At 49.6% G+C, this 17,876-nt stretch overlaps 1 protein-coding gene across 1 annotated transcript; it reads left to right on the forward strand.

The window, feature by feature from the left end:
• Positions 1-7,423: 7,423 nt before the first annotated feature.
• Plk1 (polo like kinase 1) lies at positions 7,424-17,873 on the forward strand. Its single transcript, NM_011121.4, has 10 exons — positions 7,424-7,939; positions 8,525-8,693; positions 9,496-9,640; positions 10,382-10,475; positions 12,009-12,228; positions 15,586-15,741; positions 16,555-16,632; positions 16,818-16,972; positions 17,070-17,252; positions 17,376-17,873. Exons 1-10 carry the CDS (start codon positions 7,532-7,534, stop codon positions 17,577-17,579), a joined length of 1,812 nt encoding a protein of 603 aa, NP_035251.3. The 5' UTR covers positions 7,424-7,531; the 3' UTR covers positions 17,580-17,873.
• Positions 17,874-17,876: the final 3 nt, after the last annotated feature.

Genomic DNA, 17,876 nt, shown 5'->3' on the forward strand with positions numbered 1-17,876 from the left:
GCTTAGTCAGGGGAGAAAGCCATGAAACAAGAGTTCTCTGGTGGAGGTCTTCGTTTGACAGTTAGTCATGATGAAGTGTGGGTGCTGGAATTAGGCATGTCAGCTCTCATTCTGCCATGTACTCCTCGCTCAGTTATGCCAGCCCATGGCACCTCGGAGCTCTCATCTATAAAGCAAGAAGGTGGTTTGAGGATTTTAGTTCCTTCACTCATGGAAAGCACTGGTTCTCAGTGAGCACTGCACAAACAGCCACTAGAACTCTCTTCAGAAAGGGAAAGACCCCGAGCCGAAGCCCTGTAGTTAAAGGCACAGCATTCTGACCTATGGTTTAGATGTAAAATAAGATTAATCACACCCCACCTTCCTATTCAGACTACCACAAAAAAGAGATGAAGAAAAAAAACCTCATTGTTTTCTTTTCTTTTCGTTTTCTTTTTCTTTCTTTCTTTTTTTAATCTATGGGACATCAGGCACTCACCAGAAACTATTTAATTCTCTCAACTGTCAATAAAGTAGGTATTTTCATAACCCAATTTACATAAGAGGAAGCTTATTATCAGGGAAGTTGAGTAAATTTGCCCAGTGCTACACTCCAGACAATTGGCCGAGTAGAATCAAAGCTAGCTGTTATCTGGGCGCAAAGTCCGTCTTGATGTAGCCATTCCCATGTCCTGGATGGCAAAAGCAGTTGGCTCAGTGCCAGGCACCTGCCAGGTGTGTTCAAAGCTTTGCATGCAGAACCCACTACTGCAAGGGAAGAAGAGACCATACGCACTTGGCTTGGAGCACTCTACCTGCTGCCTGATTATTGACTGTTCTGGAATCCTTGCTTCTGATGTGCCCTGCCACTTTCATGGTGACTCCAGCCCTGAAGTGAGAAGAGTTGGCCTAGGACAGCTTTTCTCTTGAAGTCAGTTTGTGGACTTTTCCTTATTACCAAATTCATAAGACATCATGCAGATGAACCATCCAAGAAAAGACAGAGTAAAATCCACACCCCTTGTTTTCCATCCTTGGCTCTGAACAGTAGCTGTTGGTTCTTTCTGGCCTACCACATCTCTTTTCAGCTGTATCCATCTCAACTCTGGGTGTCTGGGGTACATTTCCTGATTCTCCATGGAGAAACAAGCCTGAGGAAACAGAGCCAGAGGAGTGGGAAGAATTAAGACGGAGCCAGCTGTGGCAGCATATGCCTAGGATCCCAGAGTTTGGGAAGTGGAGGCAGGATGATCAGGAATTGAAGGTCACCCTCGGCTACAGAGTAAGTTCAGGGCCAGCCTAGACAACAAGATATCCTGTTTCAAAAATAATAAAACAAAATATATGAGAAACCCAGGAGCGGAAAAGGCCTATTGGGGAAGAATGAGATACCTGGAATCTGCACATGTGTGTTTTTCATTTGAATAACAACCGTTATGATTGTGTGCCTTATGCCTGGAACTGATCTCATAGAACCTTTTTCACAAGATCTTCAGGTGTCACTTCTTAATTTAGTGCTAGAAACCTACACTGTCACTGAGCCAGGTCCCAGTCTTCTGCCCCAAGCTTTTTTTCTTTGAGGCAGGGTCTTTCTTTGTAGTCCTAGGAATCTTGGACCTTGGTATGTAGACCAGGCTAGCTTCAAATTCATATTCACCTGCTTCTGCCTCCTCGCTGCTGAAATTAAAGACATGCACCAACATTCCTGGCCCAAGTGCTTGAAGAGACAAAGTGGGGACGGGAGGAGGGAGCGCATGCATGCGCATGCTCAGGTATATAAAAGTCAGAATCATGTTCATAGGTAGGTTCTTACCCTCTACCTACCTTATGAAGGAGTCTCTCTTCTGCTGCTGTGCTGTGTGCTCTAGGACTACTTGTCCCTAGAGTTTAGGGAAGAGTCTCTTGTCTGTAGGAGTGTCAGTATTACAGCCATGCACCACTCCATTGTAGCCTTTTTAACTGGGTTCAAGGACTGAAATGGAATTTAGGTTGTCACTTCCCTAATCCACTCCATCCCCTACCCCCGCCCTTTTTGAATCAGGTCTTCTCCAGCTAAGCTGGATGGAACTTGCTACACTGCTTATGCTGGCCTTGAATTCATAATCCTCCTGCCTCAACTTCCTGGATAGGATTTTGAACCTGTGCCACCATGCCCAGATTAATGTTTACAATTTCATCAGGGCTAAATGATCATCCCAGTCAGAAAAAAAAAAGGCTACAAAAATTGCGATGGCACAGTGTTTTGCTAGTATGCCCAAAGTCCTGGGTTTGATCTCTAGCTATACATACATACATACATACATACATACATACATACGGATGTGCATGCCATACATATATGCATACATATATGCATACATACTGGTAGATATAATTTTTTTGTTTTTTGCCCCTGTCCAGCTGATTGGAATTTAAGTTCTTGGGGCGTTGGAGCCAGGGCAGGTCTCTGTATCGTTTTTGTTTTTGTTTTTCGAGACAGGGTTTCTCTTTATAGCCCTGGCTGTCCTAGAACTCACTCTGTAGACCACGCTGGCCTCAAACTCAGAAATCCACCTGCCTCTGCCTCCCGAGTGCTGGGATTAAAGGCGTGCACCACCACGCCCGGCGTTCTGTATCTTTTACTATGTCTGGAACCTCTGGTAAGAGAACCTGTAGCAAGAAAGGTGAAAAGCTGTCTCTGGCTTGAAATGCACATTTGATAATGAGGTTAAGTCACTAATGAGCCCTTGTGGAATTCACACATCTGGACCCTGAAAGCTGATCATTTTCTAGTCCGAAGGTGCATACTTTTGGGGTAGATCCATCTGGACTCTTGTTTTTGTTTTTTTCTTTTTTTTGTTTTTTGTTTTTGTTTTTTGAGACAGGGTTTCTCTGTATAGTCCTGGCTGTCCTGGAACTCACTCTGTAGACTAGGCTGGCCTCGAACTCAGAAATCCACCTGCCTCTGCCTCCCAAGTGCTGGGATTAAAGGTGTGCGCTACCACCACCCGGTCCATCTGGACTCTTAAGACAGACAGAGCACAAAGAAAGCCTTGCCTGTCATGATGTGAACTATAGTGCTGCAGCAAAGATGCCTGAATTCATTACTGTCTGCTACAAGCTGTTCAGTCCCAACCCAAGCCGAGCTTAACTGGAAGGAGATAAATTGATGAGCAAGCTCTTGACCCTGGACCCTGGAAGGTCAGGACCCCTCTGTAGAGCTCACAACCATAAACACATCCTAGGTGCTTGCTCTTAGCATCTGACTTGGAGAAATGCCTCCAGGAAAGAGCTTGGTCTTTGAAGGGACCCTGTAGAACCAGGCTGCTAGTCAGCTGTCTCTAATGCATCTCTCACTAGTTATCCCTGTAGAAAGTTGCACACTGTAGGAAGGACCCACCCTAGAGACTGTGGCCCCCTCCAACTGCTTTGGACACAGCAGACCCTGCCCCTTCCTAAAAGATTGTCTTCCTGCACTGGGCTCATTGTTCTGCAACTTTCCTCAATAGACTGATGTTCACCTTCCCCATTTTTTCCCAGTACATAATGCCAGTAAGATAGGGCGTTGATTCAAGTAGAGCTGTCCCCAGGACTGATCTTTTCTAGGTTTCTCAATGAGCAGATAATCAGGACAAAGGAGGTAGAAGGGAAGGAAACCCATCTTAACATTTTTGAATAATTCAGGATTTCACCTTTTATGAGTTTGCCTGGCTTATACAATGGAAAGTAGCGTTCCTCTGACTCCGGAGGCTGGATGTCCAGGAGCAAAGGCAGCCGCCTCCTTGCTGGGTCCTCACTTTCCCTCTACATGTCTGTGACCTAATTCCTTTTTAACTGGGTTAGGGATTACTCTAACACTGCCACCTTAGTATCTTTTAAATTATGTGTGTGTGTCTGAGTGTGTGTGTATGAACACAAGTGTGGAAGAGAGGACAGATTCCACGCGTGGGCTCTTGTGACCTACCCTGTGGGCTCAGAGGCTCTAGCTCAGGTCACCAGGCTTAGGGGCAAGTACCTTTACCTACTAAGCCATCTTACTGGCCCCGACTTCTTTTTAATGTAAGCAGCGTTTTCAAGGCCTGTCTGCACATGTAGCCCACAGAAGTCAGGACAGCATGGCTCAGTCATATTGTCAATATACTGTCACTGTTTCCTGAGCACATTTTTCTGGCCACATTGCATAAAAATATTCATTTGCCAAAAAAAAAAGATTTTCGTGTCTTTTACATATAACCAATCCTCTTCAAGACAAAAGGCTAAGAGGTGATTTTAAAAAAAATGAAAATTTGGGCTGGCTGAATGGGGCCCAGTGATTCTGTGGCACAGGGAGTGACGACCTGAGCTGGGAGCTCTATCTGTTTCCAAGACTGCTCCCAGAAGCACTGACTGCTTCCTGGAAGGAAACTCGCAGTGCCCCCTTCCCACATGTTTGAGTCTCAGACATTGATCCCAGCTCCAGTGCGCCTATGCAGAAGCCTGCCTCTGTGGACATGCAAGTCACCAACAAGCGAAACTGTCCTTAGAAAGACCTTAAGGAGCCTGAGATCCAGGGGGTACCAGGCAGGACAGGAAGAGGTGTCCTGATGAGGAGCTACGCTGGGGCCTTGACAGTCTAGGCCAACAATTCTCAACCTGTGGATGGAGACCCTCAGAGGGGTCAAATATCAGATATCCTGCATATCAGATATTATTTTACATTACAGTTCATAACAGTAGCAAAATTACAATTAAGAAGTAGCAACAAGGGGCTGGCGAGATGGCTCAGTGGCTAAGAACACTGACTGCTCTTCCAAAGGTCCTGAGTTCAATTCCCAGCAACCACACTGTGGTTCACAACCATCTGTAATTGGATCCAATGCCCTCTTCTGGTGTGTGTCTGAAGACAGCTACAGTGTATTCATATAAATAAAAATAAATAAATGTATATAAAAAAAAAAGAAGTAGCAACAAAACAATTTATGGTTTGGGGGAGTCACCTCAACATGAAGAACTGTATAAAGGGTGGAAGCATCGGGAAGGTTGAGAACCACTGCTCTGGACTGACTGCTGGGCATAAGTTCTGCATAGGGCACCCTAACACGGTAAATTCCAGGGGAGCCCCAGGATTTGACTCTGATTGTCCTGACAGTGTCTCCATCCTGGGGAGCATCGCCTTTCCCTCATTGACCTGGGGCCTTCGAACAGCTAAAGGGGTCAGGTACCTCAGAAACGTTCTGTAATACACTTTTATGGTCAGTGGGATTGATTTGAATTGGTTAAATCCAGACCCACTCACAGGCATAATTGTGTTTATATTGTAGGTTGGTCTCCACAGACTTAATACCAGGATGTGGGAGGCAAAGGCAGATGGATCTCTGTCTCAAAAAAAGTTATCACCTTTATTTGGACTGTGCATGAGTGACTGCAAGTGTGGAAGTAGAGGACAATTCCACTGAGTGGGCTCTGGGGACCTACCCTGTGGGCTCCTGGGGTGGGGCTGGGGCAGGATGTGGCACCCCTGTCATGTAGATTCACTTTCCATGTGAAAGGCTAGGTCACCACCAGGTCTGCCAGCTCGGCTCTCACAGTGTCCTAGTAGGATGCCTGCCATAGGCTGGATTCTAACTTAACCTTTTTACAGAACCAAAGATCTCCTGCATGCCAGCTGATTGCTCTACAACTGAACAGTATCATCTTTTAAGTTGTGTGTGTGTGTTCATGTTTGTGCCTGTGAGCACAGGCAATCACATAGAGATCAGAGGACCTCCTTAGAGACAGGCCCTCTCTCTCATTCCACCTTGTTTGAGGCAGTGTCTATCAGTTGGATAATATGAGCTATCAGCAAACATATGAACCCAGAAGCTGCAGTAGCACAGAGCATAAAAAGGCTGTTGCCACATGGCTGGATGACGTGAGTGTAGTCCCTGAGACCCATATACCTAACCTGCATGGTAGAAGGAGAAAACTGACTCTCCTGCAAAACTGACTCTCCTGCATGTTCTCTGACACGCAGAAGCGTGTGCGCATGTGTGTGCGCGTCTAGCCTAGAATTCAGAGGCCTGCCTGCCTGTTTTCCCCAGCACTGGGATTGAGGGTGCATGCCCACTCCTGGCAAGCTTAAGTTTTTGGAGACAAAGCTCTGCCTTATTCAGAAAGTACAATCGTTACCCAGAGACTGGGAAAGACAGCAGCACTGCCATTTTTTGCTCAATCCAGCAATTGGATCTTGCTAAGACCCTCCTGGGGGAACTAGAGCAACAACAGCTTCTAACGGAAGGTATCACTTAAGTGCCCAGATAGGCAGGGGGGCAAAGAGGGTGTCTGGGAACAGTGACCAGAGCTGGCCGTTTTTTTCTATGAAAAGCCACACGCCTGCTCTGTGTGGCCACTCTTTTTACATGTTGTAAATCCATTTTTTTTTTTTTTTCGAGACAGGGTTTCTCTGTATAGCTCTGGCTGTCCTGGAACTCACTTTGTAGACCAGGCTGGCCTTGAACTCAGAAATCCGCCTGCCTCCCCAGTGCTGGGATTAAAGGTGTGTGCCATTACGCCCCGGCTCATTTTTTTTTTTTCCTAAGTGAAGGCTGAACGGACACTTCGGCAGGGCAGACTTGGCCTTGGTATACCGGCATGCTAGCACTCTTCTAACCAGCTACCCCCCCACCTCTGACTAAAAAATTAATTTTTTCTATTTGGGGCTCTGGGCCACACAACTTGGAACAACCCAGGTAACCTTGCATCGCGGGGCAGACGTCCGGTGTTTCTTACATATCACAGGGCATAGGAATCATCTGAAGGTCTTGTTTGACCGGCAGGTCATGCCTGGGAAGTTTCTTTCCTTTGGGGTTAGTGGAGCGGTAGCTGAGGCTGATCTCGGCTAACTTGTAATCCTGAACCCACGCCCCTCCTTTGCCTTCTTAGGGAATTCCAGGTGCTGCAGATGCTGCTGGCCTCCTGCGTTGTTCAAGAGAAGGGTTGAGTTACTTCTCAGGGGCTGGGAGCCCCTAGTGCCACAGAGGAGATCGGTCCGTTGCGCCGTGAAGGTGCATCTGCCTGCTGAGCTTGCTCAGTTTTGGGTTTATTTAGGCTAGCCGGGGAGAGGGCTGTCCACCGCGGAGGCGGTGCACTCTCAAGCTACCGGTTGGCCTGGAGTTTCAGTTCTAGAAGGCCGGGTCCGGTGGAGGAAGGTGTTAGATCTTAACAGTTAGGAGAAGCCCCTGGAGGAGGCGCAGGTGAACCACATGAGCACGCCCCAGCCGAGGAGCAGAAAGCAGGACAGAATCCTGTTCTTCTAGGGATCTTCACGTAGTTGCTTCGTTCCTGGTTTCCCAGGCAATCCTGAGCAAACGCAGTCCTCCAGTCCCTGCCCATTAAAAATTTCGCCGGCAAGATCGGAGTTTAAAGGCGGCTGCGCCGTAGAGCACTCCCATGGTGCCGCGCGCTGGGCGGGTTTGTATTTTAAATCCCCGCGGCCAATCAGCAACGCGCAGGCCCTTGTAACGTTCCCAGCGCCGCGTTTGAATTCGGGGAGGAGCGGAGCAGAGCAGGACCCTCTGCACCGACTCAGCCAGGTTCGTGGAGCAACTTCGGCATCATGAATGCAGCGGCCAAAGCTGGAAAGCTGGCTCGAGCACCAGCCGACCTCGGGAAAGGTGGGGTTCCGGGAGATGCAGTTCCCGGTGCCCCAGTGGCCGCCCCGCTGGCGAAAGAAATTCCGGAGGTCCTAGTGGACCCACGCAGCCGGCGGCAGTATGTACGGGGGCGCTTTCTGGGTAAAGGAGGCTTCGCCAAATGCTTCGAGATCTCAGACGCAGACACAAAAGAGGTGTTCGCAGGCAAGATCGTGCCTAAGTCTTTGCTGCTCAAGCCCCACCAGAAGGAGAAGATGTCTATGGAGATCTCAATTCACCGCAGCCTAGCACACCAACACGTCGTAGGCTTCCATGACTTTTTTGAGGACAGCGACTTTGTATTTGTAGTTTTGGAGCTCTGTCGCAGGAGGGTGAGTGTTTCAGTCGCAGTGCTGGGGCTCCCACACCTGGAACTTGCTGACAAAGGGGCACCGAGGTTTTGGAGTGACCTAGAGGAGTGGTTGGGTTTCAAACTTTTATGGAAAGGCTTCTAGCGAGGGTACTTGGCACTCCGAACTGCTGAGGCCGGGGTTCTGGGGAAACCGAGACCAGATCCTGTTGCTATTAGGGATGGAGCTCCCAGACGCAAGGCAGCGAGTCGGTACAGGAAATGGATTCATAAAGTGGCTAAGGAAGGGTCCCAGGCTTGGTGTGCCACGCACCTCTAACTTCCGGAGTGGGGCAGGGTCGGGGGAGGGGGCGGCTGTTTGGAGTCAGATTTTAGAGCTTTCAGGAAAGGGAGGGAATCTCCTGCCAGGAGGAAGCCCTGGGTAGGGGAGTCGAGAGTGGGGTTGAGAGAAGACTCAGGAGAGGGTCTGGTGAATGATAGTGACCAACCAGTGTATGGGTAGAACTATCAGAAACCTGCTAAGACTCTCCACTCCGAGCGTCTAGTCCTAGCCACATCCAGCTAGCCACTCTTCTTGGACTTCAGTGACCTCTTTCTCCCTCCTCAGTCCCTCCTGGAGCTGCACAAGAGGAGGAAGGCACTGACCGAGCCTGAGGCCCGCTACTACCTGCGACAGATAGTCCTGGGCTGCCAGTACCTGCACCGCAATCAGGTCATTCACAGGGACCTCAAGCTGGGCAACCTCTTCCTGAACGAGGATCTGGAGGTGAAAATAGGTGAGGTGCTGGGCCTTCGGGTGTCTGGTGTCAGGGCAGGAGGGGACAAGGAGGGGAAGGTGAGGAAATAGAGATGCTGCCCTCTAGTTAGGAAGTGGAAAGTGTGTGTGTGTGTGTGTGTGTGTGTGTGTGTGTTTGTGTGTGTGTGACACTTTCCTTGCCTTTTTTTTAGATGCATTGGTGTTTATGCCTCAACTCAGTAGTTTTGAACTTGGGGCCCCTCCCCCAAATGCTTCTCTATAACCTAGCACTGAGCCAGACCCTCAGCCAATTTCAGGTCTGGACTTACGCTGTAGAGTATGGCAGGCAGCATCTCCTCAGGTGTCTCTTTACTAAGCTGAAAAACCTGCCCCCTTGAGTCTGATTGGCCAGTCCCTAGATCCCTGTCACTTCTCCACACACTTGCCCAGCAGCAGTCACGAAGATCATCTACTTGATTCCCCAGTGCATCTAATTCTGCTATCCTGTGCATTTTAAATTTCATTTACTTATGAATGGAGACAGGCTAACTTCAAGGAGTCAGTTCTTTCTTTCCACTGTGTGGGTCCCAGGATCGACGTAGATCATGTTATCAGTCTTGGCAGCAAGCCCCTTTACCTCCTGAGCCACCTTAACCACCGTAACCCTGCTATCTAAAGAGGTGTGTGGGAGGCTGGCTAGGGCCAGTACAGTGGAAGGGTTCAGGGACTCTGGGGCCTCAAGCCACTAGTTCTCAATGCTCAGGATCAAAACAGAGCTGCCTGCAACCACAGACAGCCCGGGCTTAGCAGCTGAGCACCCTCTCTTCTTTCCTCTGTCCCAGGGGATTTTGGCTTGGCAACCAAAGTGGAATATGAAGGGGAACGAAAGAAGACCTTGTGTGGCACTCCTAACTACATAGCTCCTGAGGTGCTGAGCAAGAAGGGACACAGTTTTGAGGTGGATGTGTGGTCCATTGGGTGCATCATGTAAGTTGGCAATGGCCTTGGCTCCTGGGCCTCAGCAGGGCTTTCTGAGGCTTCTCACCCAGTTGACTTTGCCATGTGAATCTTTCTACCTTATAGAAAGGCTGTTTTAGTGGACAGGCTGTCCCACATGAAACCCTGCTTTTCATATATCAGTCTGGCGTAGGCTGTTGGATTCCTGTAACTTGACTTGTTGGTCCAGGGAAGGGATCAAAAAGTCCCTGAACTTTTCCTCCTGGCCCTTGGTGCTTACTAAAAGTATGCACAGATCCAAACCATCAACACCTGAGAGCTTGTTAGGAATTCAGAATTTCAGATCTGAACCTGGGTTTAATACAATCCCTGCCTGACTTTCCATGGAGCATTGGAAGTCCTGCTGAGTGCTGAAGGGAGAACTAGGCCAGTAGAAAGCCTGGCGATAGGCAGAACCACCACGGTGGCCTGTGGTGGATAGCAGTGGCCTCTGGGGCACTGGGAGAGTCCTCGGTCACTGTAGGCCAGAGCCGTCAATTCCTGGCCCCTTGGTACACAGGTGTTGTCACTTGCATCCTTCTGAGGGCTTGTCCCAGCCTTTGGTTGCTGTGTCACTGGACTGACTTGGAGAGCATCCCCGTCCGTTCCCAGTCAGTAAGTCCAGCACAGCTCCCTTCCTTCCTACGGTCCCCAGACGATGACTTCTGCATTTGGATTTCCCTTGGAGTTTGAACAACAACAACAACAACAAATCCCTTCTTGTACCCCCAGGTATACCTTGCTAGTGGGCAAGCCTCCCTTTGAGACCTCGTGCCTAAAAGAGACCTACCTCCGGATCAAGAAAAATGAATACAGTATTCCCAAGGTGAAGACCACACTTCCTGTTTTCATTTATATTCCAGCCAAAAGCTATTTACTGAGCCCATCCTGGGGACAGAGATGAGTCAGTCCTACTTCTAGTATAGCCACGGAGAATGGTGTATGTCTGATGCTGGCCCACACTGCATGTTGAGTTTGCACACCAGATTCTCCTGCTCTGCCTCCCAAGAGCTGAGATTACAGGCATGTGCCACTATGCTGGCTTTATGGTGTACTGGCAAGCACTCTACCAGAGCCCCACGCCCAGCCCACGTCTTTAGGCTCCTCCTGAAAGGGATGTAAAGCGCAGGGAGAAAAGGAGGGAACAGGGTCAGACACACTTACGCCTGGAACACGAACCATCTCCATCCAGCTGCGCTCTGCCTAACAAAGGAAGTGGCCTTACGCTCATGTAGCAGGCTTCCCATCTGCAAAGTAGGAGTTTCCCCAAGGGCTTCCCAATAACAAAACAACAGCATCCCTTTTCACATCCAGTGGCATAAATCCATTCGAAGGGATGGCTCATTTCTGAGGACTAGGTTCACATGGGGAAAGTCAGTGTCCTTGGCTTGGACATAGAGTAGATATGTCCCAGAAGGTCAGCCCATCGCCGCAGACAACCTGGACTGCTGTGGTGTGGTCCTGGCTTTATTAGTGAGGCCATGCATATTCTCAGATGGGGCACTCCTGTTTCCCATCTACAAGTGAGGCCTGATAGTGGAGATGCACACACCTGTAGTCCTAGCACTTGGAAGGCTGAGATAGGAGGATCGCAAGTTCCAGGATAGCCTTAGCCATATAGTGAGACCCTGCCTCCTTTCAAATTATGTAGAGAGGGAAAAGGAGAAGAGAATCCTTTAGATGTTTTTGTGAGGGCCAAAGGAGTTACTGTACAGAAATAAATGTTACGTGGAGTTAAGTTAATGCTGTGACTGACAGCCTAGGTTTCATCTCATTAAGACATCCTGGTGGGGATGTTGCCTTTCCCCATTTAATAGGTCTGCCTTGGTAGGCCCCGGAAAGCCCGGGTTACTTGTTATAGGTGGAATCAAGAGGTTGAAGTAGTATTTAAGCACAGCTCTTGGAACTTGGATGCCCTTCTTGGTGGTGGTTGTTTGTTTGTTTGTTTGAGATGGGATCTTACTGTGTAGGCCTGGCACTCAATATGTAAACTGAGCTGGCCTTGAACTCACAGAGAGATCCATCTGCCCCTGCCTTACAAATGCTGGGATTAAAAGCTTGAACCACCATGCCAGGCTTGCACATAATAACTGAATGTACTTTGAAAGGGCGAGCCGGGGGGTGGGGGTGGGGGGGTGGGGTGGGGGGGTGGGGGAGGGGGGGGTGGGGGGGGTGGATTATCCCAGGTTAATCTTGAGTGGCAAGTGGCAAGAAATAATCCTTCTCATCAGGATTGCTAAAGCTGGCTAGAGGATGACTTGATGGAGCTCAGGGCCACTGAGCTATGATATGTTACAGACAGGAACAGCTGCCTGGGGTCCTTGCCTCATCTCACTTCAGCTCTGCCTCTCCATTCCAGCACATCAACCCAGTGGCCGCCTCCCTCATCCAGAAGATGCTTCAGACAGACCCCACTGCCCGCCCCACCATTCACGAGTTGCTCAATGACGAGTTCTTCACTTCTGGCTACATCCCCGCCCGTCTCCCTATTACCTGCCTCACCATCCCACCAAGGTTTTCAATCGCTCCCAGCAGCCTGGACCCCAGCAGCAGGAAACCTCTCAAAGTCCTCAATAAAGGTAAAGATCGGACTGGGGAGAAGAGAGCCCAGGTTTTCAGGGTACATTTCAGGGTGCATGTGCCTTACTGCATAGTCAGGTCCTATCTTTGAGTCTGGTCCGCGGGCCCTTTGCCCTGTGGCCTTGGCAGGAAGAACTGACTGAATCAACCCATTGGGTGGGTCCAAGAAGGAAAAAATGAACTGAATACCAAGCCCAGGAAATTCCAGTTAAAGAGTATAGATCCCTCTTGCATGGTTTGTGGAGAAAGCTGAAAGTTTTCTGGTACATACATGGAGCAAGCCATGGTACTTGTCCTTGGTCCTCACGGTCCTCACTCGCAGCACTTGTGTTTTGTTTTTCAAGAGAAGTATTTCTGTCACCTAGGCTGCTCTTAAAATCAGTCCTCCTGCCTAGGGCCCTGCTGAGTACAGGTTTGCATCAGCACCTCCCGCTTTGGAAAAGTCACTACAGCAACTCCAGGAGTCTGCCCTTTTACTCTTGCAGTAAAGTATACGTCTTTTTCCAAACTTTACCATCCCTTGCCCCTGCTTAGATAACTTTTGTTTCTGGAGCTCTTTAGAGATCAGAGCTTCTCTGATTCATGTGTTAATATGTCTTCACCATTGTCCACACTTATGAAAAGGTAGAGAGGGGTGAATGTCCTCCCAGTTCACTCACACTCTGTTGATGCCTTGAACTCAGAAGTCCACCTGCCTCTGCCTCCCAAGTGCTTGAGAGAGCAAAGGTGTGAGCCACTTGCCTGGCAGCAGTATCTGCTTTTCTGTTTTCTACTGTCACTCCCTCCTTCCCCTCTCTCCTCTCTCTCTCCCCCCCTCTCTCTCTTTCTTTTGAGACAGACTATCACCACACAGACTCAGGTTTGAAATCCCCCTGCCTCACCATCCACAGTGCTGGGCTTACAGGACTGTGCCACTGCATTTATCATCATCATCATCAAGTCTTTTTTTTTTTTTTTTTTTGGTTTTTCGAGACAGGATTTCTCTGTGTAGCCCTGGTTGTCCTGGAACTCACTCTGTAGACCAGGCTGGCCTCAAACTCAGAAATCCGCCTGCCTCTGCCTCCCAAGTGCTGGGATTAAAGGCGTGCGCCAGCACACCCGGCCATCATCAAGTCTTATTTGTCCTTAATATATTTCATTAAGAGCTGTGTCTTTGAGGATAGCTTGTTCTCTGTGTGGATTTAGTATAAAACTAGTATTCAGTATAAAATTCTCAGTTCATCTGTTTCAGTTAGATTTCCATTTTTAGGCAAGTGGCTTGGGATGGCTTAGTTTCGTTTTTGGTGCTTTGAGACAGGGTCTTGTGTTGTCCAGGTTAACCCTGAGTTCCTCCCAAGTGCTGGGATTTCAGACTGAGTGCTTCACTTCACCCCTGACTCAATGACTTGGTTTATTTTGGAATAACTGTAGTGCTATACAAAATTTTTTAAAACAATAAAGTTGAATTCCTGTGTACCCTTCACCCAGCTGCTTCCACGGTCAGCATCTCCCTTAAAAGCATAGCATAATTGCCAAAACTGAAGTGTTAGCTAGAAGATAATCCCCCTAATCGATCAACCAGATAGATCCCCATTAGACCCCCAGAATGCAAGTCAGCACCTCACATGGCAGTTAGCGACCTTGGCTCCTTAGTTTCCTCCAGCCTGTGGCAGTCTCTGGGTTTGCCTTATGTCTTGTGACCTTGACACGTTTAGAGGGTGCTGATGAGTTGATATCCTATTGGATTTGATGCTTCCTCGGGAGTGCAGTGAGGTTCTGCATTCTGAGCAAGAATGCTGTGGAGGGCTTTGCCCTTCTCAGTGTGTCAGGGAGACCGTGTCTCTCCCACAGACATTGTTTCCTTGGTAGTTAATAAATAGCTTGCAGGAAGTTGTTTGAAACTGTAGGGACCACCAGTCTTCGTGGTAGCAATTATTACTGTAATTTCAATTTTGTTTCCCTTTTTGAGACCATGTCTCATGTGGCCCGAACTGCTTGGGTCTCACAGTAGCCAAGGACAACTTTGAACCTGTGCTCCTTCTGCCTCTATATCCTGAGTGCTAGGCTAACAGTCAGGGATGGGCTACCATGCCTAGTTCATGAGCAGTGGGGAATCTAAGTCATGTTGGACGTGTATGTACGGAGGGTAGCTCCCTGTCCTTCCCCGCAGTGCTGGACCTGGGGATTCCTAACTTCCTCGGCGGTGGAGGTTAGAATGCCGCTGTCTTATAAGTATAGTAAAGAAACTGTTCTGTAGACAGCCTCCACACTCACCCAAAGGCAGGGAACCACCTGCATTATCTGTCCCTGGGGCATTCATTTCTCCTTCATTTCCAATAGCTAAATTTAGACAGGCTTGCTTTTTACATACTCTAGTCTATAAACACTCATTTTTGCTAGGTTTTATTTTTTAACTGTGTATGGGTGTCATGCATGTATGTATGTATGTGCACCAGGTACATGTGTGATAACCACAGAGGCCAGAAGATGTTTTTGGATCCCCTGGAACTGGAGTTAGACATGATTATGAGCCACCACGTGGGTTCTGGGAACCAAACCCAGGTCTTTGGCAAGACCAGCAAGTGCTCTTAGCTGCTGAGCCGTCCTCCAGCCCCTTTTTGGCTAGTTTTAAAATCAGATCCTGAGCCAGGCGGTGGTGGCGCACGCCTTTAATCCCAACACTTGGGAGGCAGAGGCAGGCAGATTTCTGAGTTCGAGGCCAGCCTGGTCTACAAAGTGAGTTCCAGGACAGCCAGGACTACACAGAGAAATCCTGTCTCGGAAAACAAAAAAACAAACAAACAAAAATCAGATCCTGAATATTTTATTTCACACTTAAGTTCTTAATGTAGCATGGTGGTTTATTTTTTTTTAATTGAAATTTTAAGAAAAAAAATTGTGCTGTCTCACAGGAGAACTAGCACATGCTGGTCTGGGGAAACAAGCCAGTCGAGTGTAAAGCTCCCCCCTGGCCACCGTAGCCAACTCAAAGCTTTAGTGTGCATGTCATCAGACCTGGGCGGTTTGTAAGCGCACAAAAGCAGAGGGTTACAGTGAAAGGCTTCTGGGGCTTTATTTAAAGGAATCCACCCGTCTTTCCAACTTCCTGGGTGCTCACAGTGCCCTTCACTCTTGAGTTGGTGCAGTTTTGAGTCATTGGTGCCTTCCGATGGCCTCCCTGAGTGACAGCAGCAGCTGCTGTCCTGGGAAGCTAGGCTGTTGGGTTAGAGACCTCTCAGTATAACAATGCCTGCCACTCAAACTGGTGCTGACTGTGTCCCCACATCGCTGATAGTGAAAAAGTTGTAGTTGTCGCCAAAGTCCTGTGCTCCTTCCCCTAGTTTTGTGTCTGTCCAGTGACCGAGTTTTCTTCTCAGGTGTGGAGAACCCCCTGCCTGACCGTCCCCGGGAGAAAGAGGAACCGGTGGTCCGGGAGACAAATGAGGCCATTGAGTGCCACCTTAGTGACTTGCTACAGCAGCTGACCAGTGTCAACGCCTCCAAGCCCTCGGAGCGCGGGCTGGTGCGGCAAGGTGAGTGCTACAGAGAGGTCTGCGCGCCTGGGGAAGGCAGGGCTGCTCAGTCAGCAGAGCACTGGTGAGGGCCCAGACCCACGTGACCTTTGCTTTGCCCGTTTCTTATAGATCAAAATCCAGGTGAGTTAGCCTGACACCCACGGCCCCCCTTGGTGTTTCTTCTGCCTACTTCTGCACCATCTTGTCCTGTAGGTGGCTGGTAGGCCATCTCTGCATCACTGCACATATTGCTCAGGGAATTAATTCCTCCAGAGACTCAGATCAGCTCCAGCTTTAGGGCTTTTGTACCCAGTGTCCCTGCCCTGACACCCGCTGCCATCACTTCTAAACCTGACTTAATTAATTCTCTATAGCATTTCTTCCCAGCACATTTGTGTTTTTGCATCAGGGACTTGTGTACAGTTTTCTAGCTGTTCTAGCATCGCAGGCAGGGGTTGTCAGCCAACTGTCTCTCGTCACTTTAGTCTGGGATACTAGGCCTTCTACCACCCCCAGGGCGAATGATGGAGGGGCCTGTAGCCTGTGCTTCTTCTTCATCCCTGTGGTTGGAACCCGGGCTCTTCTGAAGCCTGTGGGTCTCTTTCCCTGTCCGCACCTCCCACAGCTCATGGCTACAGTAGGCCTAGAGTACAGGGGCTCACTCGTGATGAAGTGGGCCTTGGCATCCTGGGCTACAGTTTTCCATTTGGGTGTCAGGTTTGTACTGTCAGGCTCCTCCTCAGGTTTCATGGGGTGCCATGGGGAGGGCTGCTTGAAAGGAAAGGCGACGGGGCTGACCTAACCATAACCAGTGTTCTGTTTCTACCCCAGAGGAGGCTGAGGATCCTGCCTGCATCCCCATCTTCTGGGTCAGCAAGTGGGTGGACTATTCGGACAAGTATGGCCTTGGTAGGTGTCCCAGAATGTGGAATGGGCAGGGGATGGTGTAGCTGGGGGGCGGGGCGTGGGAAGAATTAAAATTCAGGTCTTCTGCATGGTAGGCAAGCATTGTACTACTGAGTTCTACTGAGTTCTTCCAAGGCCTTTGCCTGTCTCCTCCTGCCTTTCTGAGATAACCCTCCACTTACCACCAGGGTATCAGCTGTGTGACAACAGTGTGGGGGTGCTTTTTAATGACTCAACACGCCTGATTCTCTACAATGACGGGGACAGCCTGCAGTACATAGAGCGTGATGGCACGGAGTCCTATCTCACTGTGAGCTCCCATCCCAATTCCTTGATGAAGAAGGTGAGTCCTGGCTGTCGAGGGGGAGCGTGGCAGGGTAGGGGGCTGCCTCGGGGCCAGGCCCTCATTCTGGAATCCCTCCCCCAACTTTTCAAACTAGATCACTCTCCTCAACTATTTCCGCAATTACATGAGTGAGCACCTGCTGAAGGCAGGGGCCAACATCACACCCCGGGAAGGCGACGAGCTGGCCCGGCTGCCCTACCTACGAACGTGGTTCCGCACACGCAGCGCCATCATCCTGCACCTCAGCAACGGCACCGTGCAGATTAACTTCTTCCAGGTGTGCTGGGGCAGGACGCTGTGCCTGGGGGTGGCAGTGCTGTCTCCCTCACCAGCGGGGCGCCTTCCTCCCCTTTGCCCTCCCCCTGGGCACCTGTTGAGCTCTTCACTCGCTCCCTCCTAGGACCACACCAAACTTATCCTGTGCCCCCTGATGGCAGCGGTGACCTACATCAACGAGAAGAGGGACTTCCAAACGTACCGCCTGAGCCTCCTGGAGGAGTATGGCTGCTGCAAGGAGCTGGCCAGCCGCCTCCGCTACGCCCGCACCATGGTAGACAAGCTGCTGAGCTCGCGCTCCGCCAGCAACCGCCTCAAGGCCTCCTAGGTCTCTCTCCTTCGGACTGGTGCCCCTTCACTCTGCTAGCTCTGAGCCTGCACTGTAGGCTCCTGGGGGCTGCTGTTCAGTGCCCCTGGCCCTGGGGGCTGGGCAGGAGCAGGGCCCCCTTTGAAGGGGTTGCTGTGTGTAAGTTATTTTGTACATGTCTGGGTGTGGGTTTACATCTGCTTCCCTGCCCTCGCTCAGCCCACTGTATGAATTGTATAAATGTTTCTATTAAATTGGGACTGCTCTTTCCTTAGCTTTATATATATTAAAATGTGTACATCTCTCTCTCTCTTTCTC

The sequence above is a fragment of the Mus musculus genome, chromosome 7, assembly GCF_000001635.26.
Source record: "Mus musculus strain C57BL/6J chromosome 7, GRCm38.p6 C57BL/6J".
Taxonomy (NCBI): Eukaryota; Metazoa; Chordata; class Mammalia; order Rodentia; family Muridae; genus Mus; species Mus musculus.

Bases quoted from the DNA above. Each gene is read 5' to 3' on its own strand.
- Plk1 (NM_011121.4), top strand. From the start codon at position 7,532: ATGAATGCAGCGGCCAAAGCTGGAAAGCTGGCTCGAGCACCAGCCGAC. The intron at 16,973-17,069 runs GTGAGTCCTGGC...TTTTCAAACTAG, and splicing joins CCAATTCCTTGATGAAGAAG to ATCACTCTCCTCAACTATTT. The intron at 17,253-17,375 runs GTGTGCTGGGGC...GCTCCCTCCTAG, and splicing joins TGCAGATTAACTTCTTCCAG to GACCACACCAAACTTATCCT.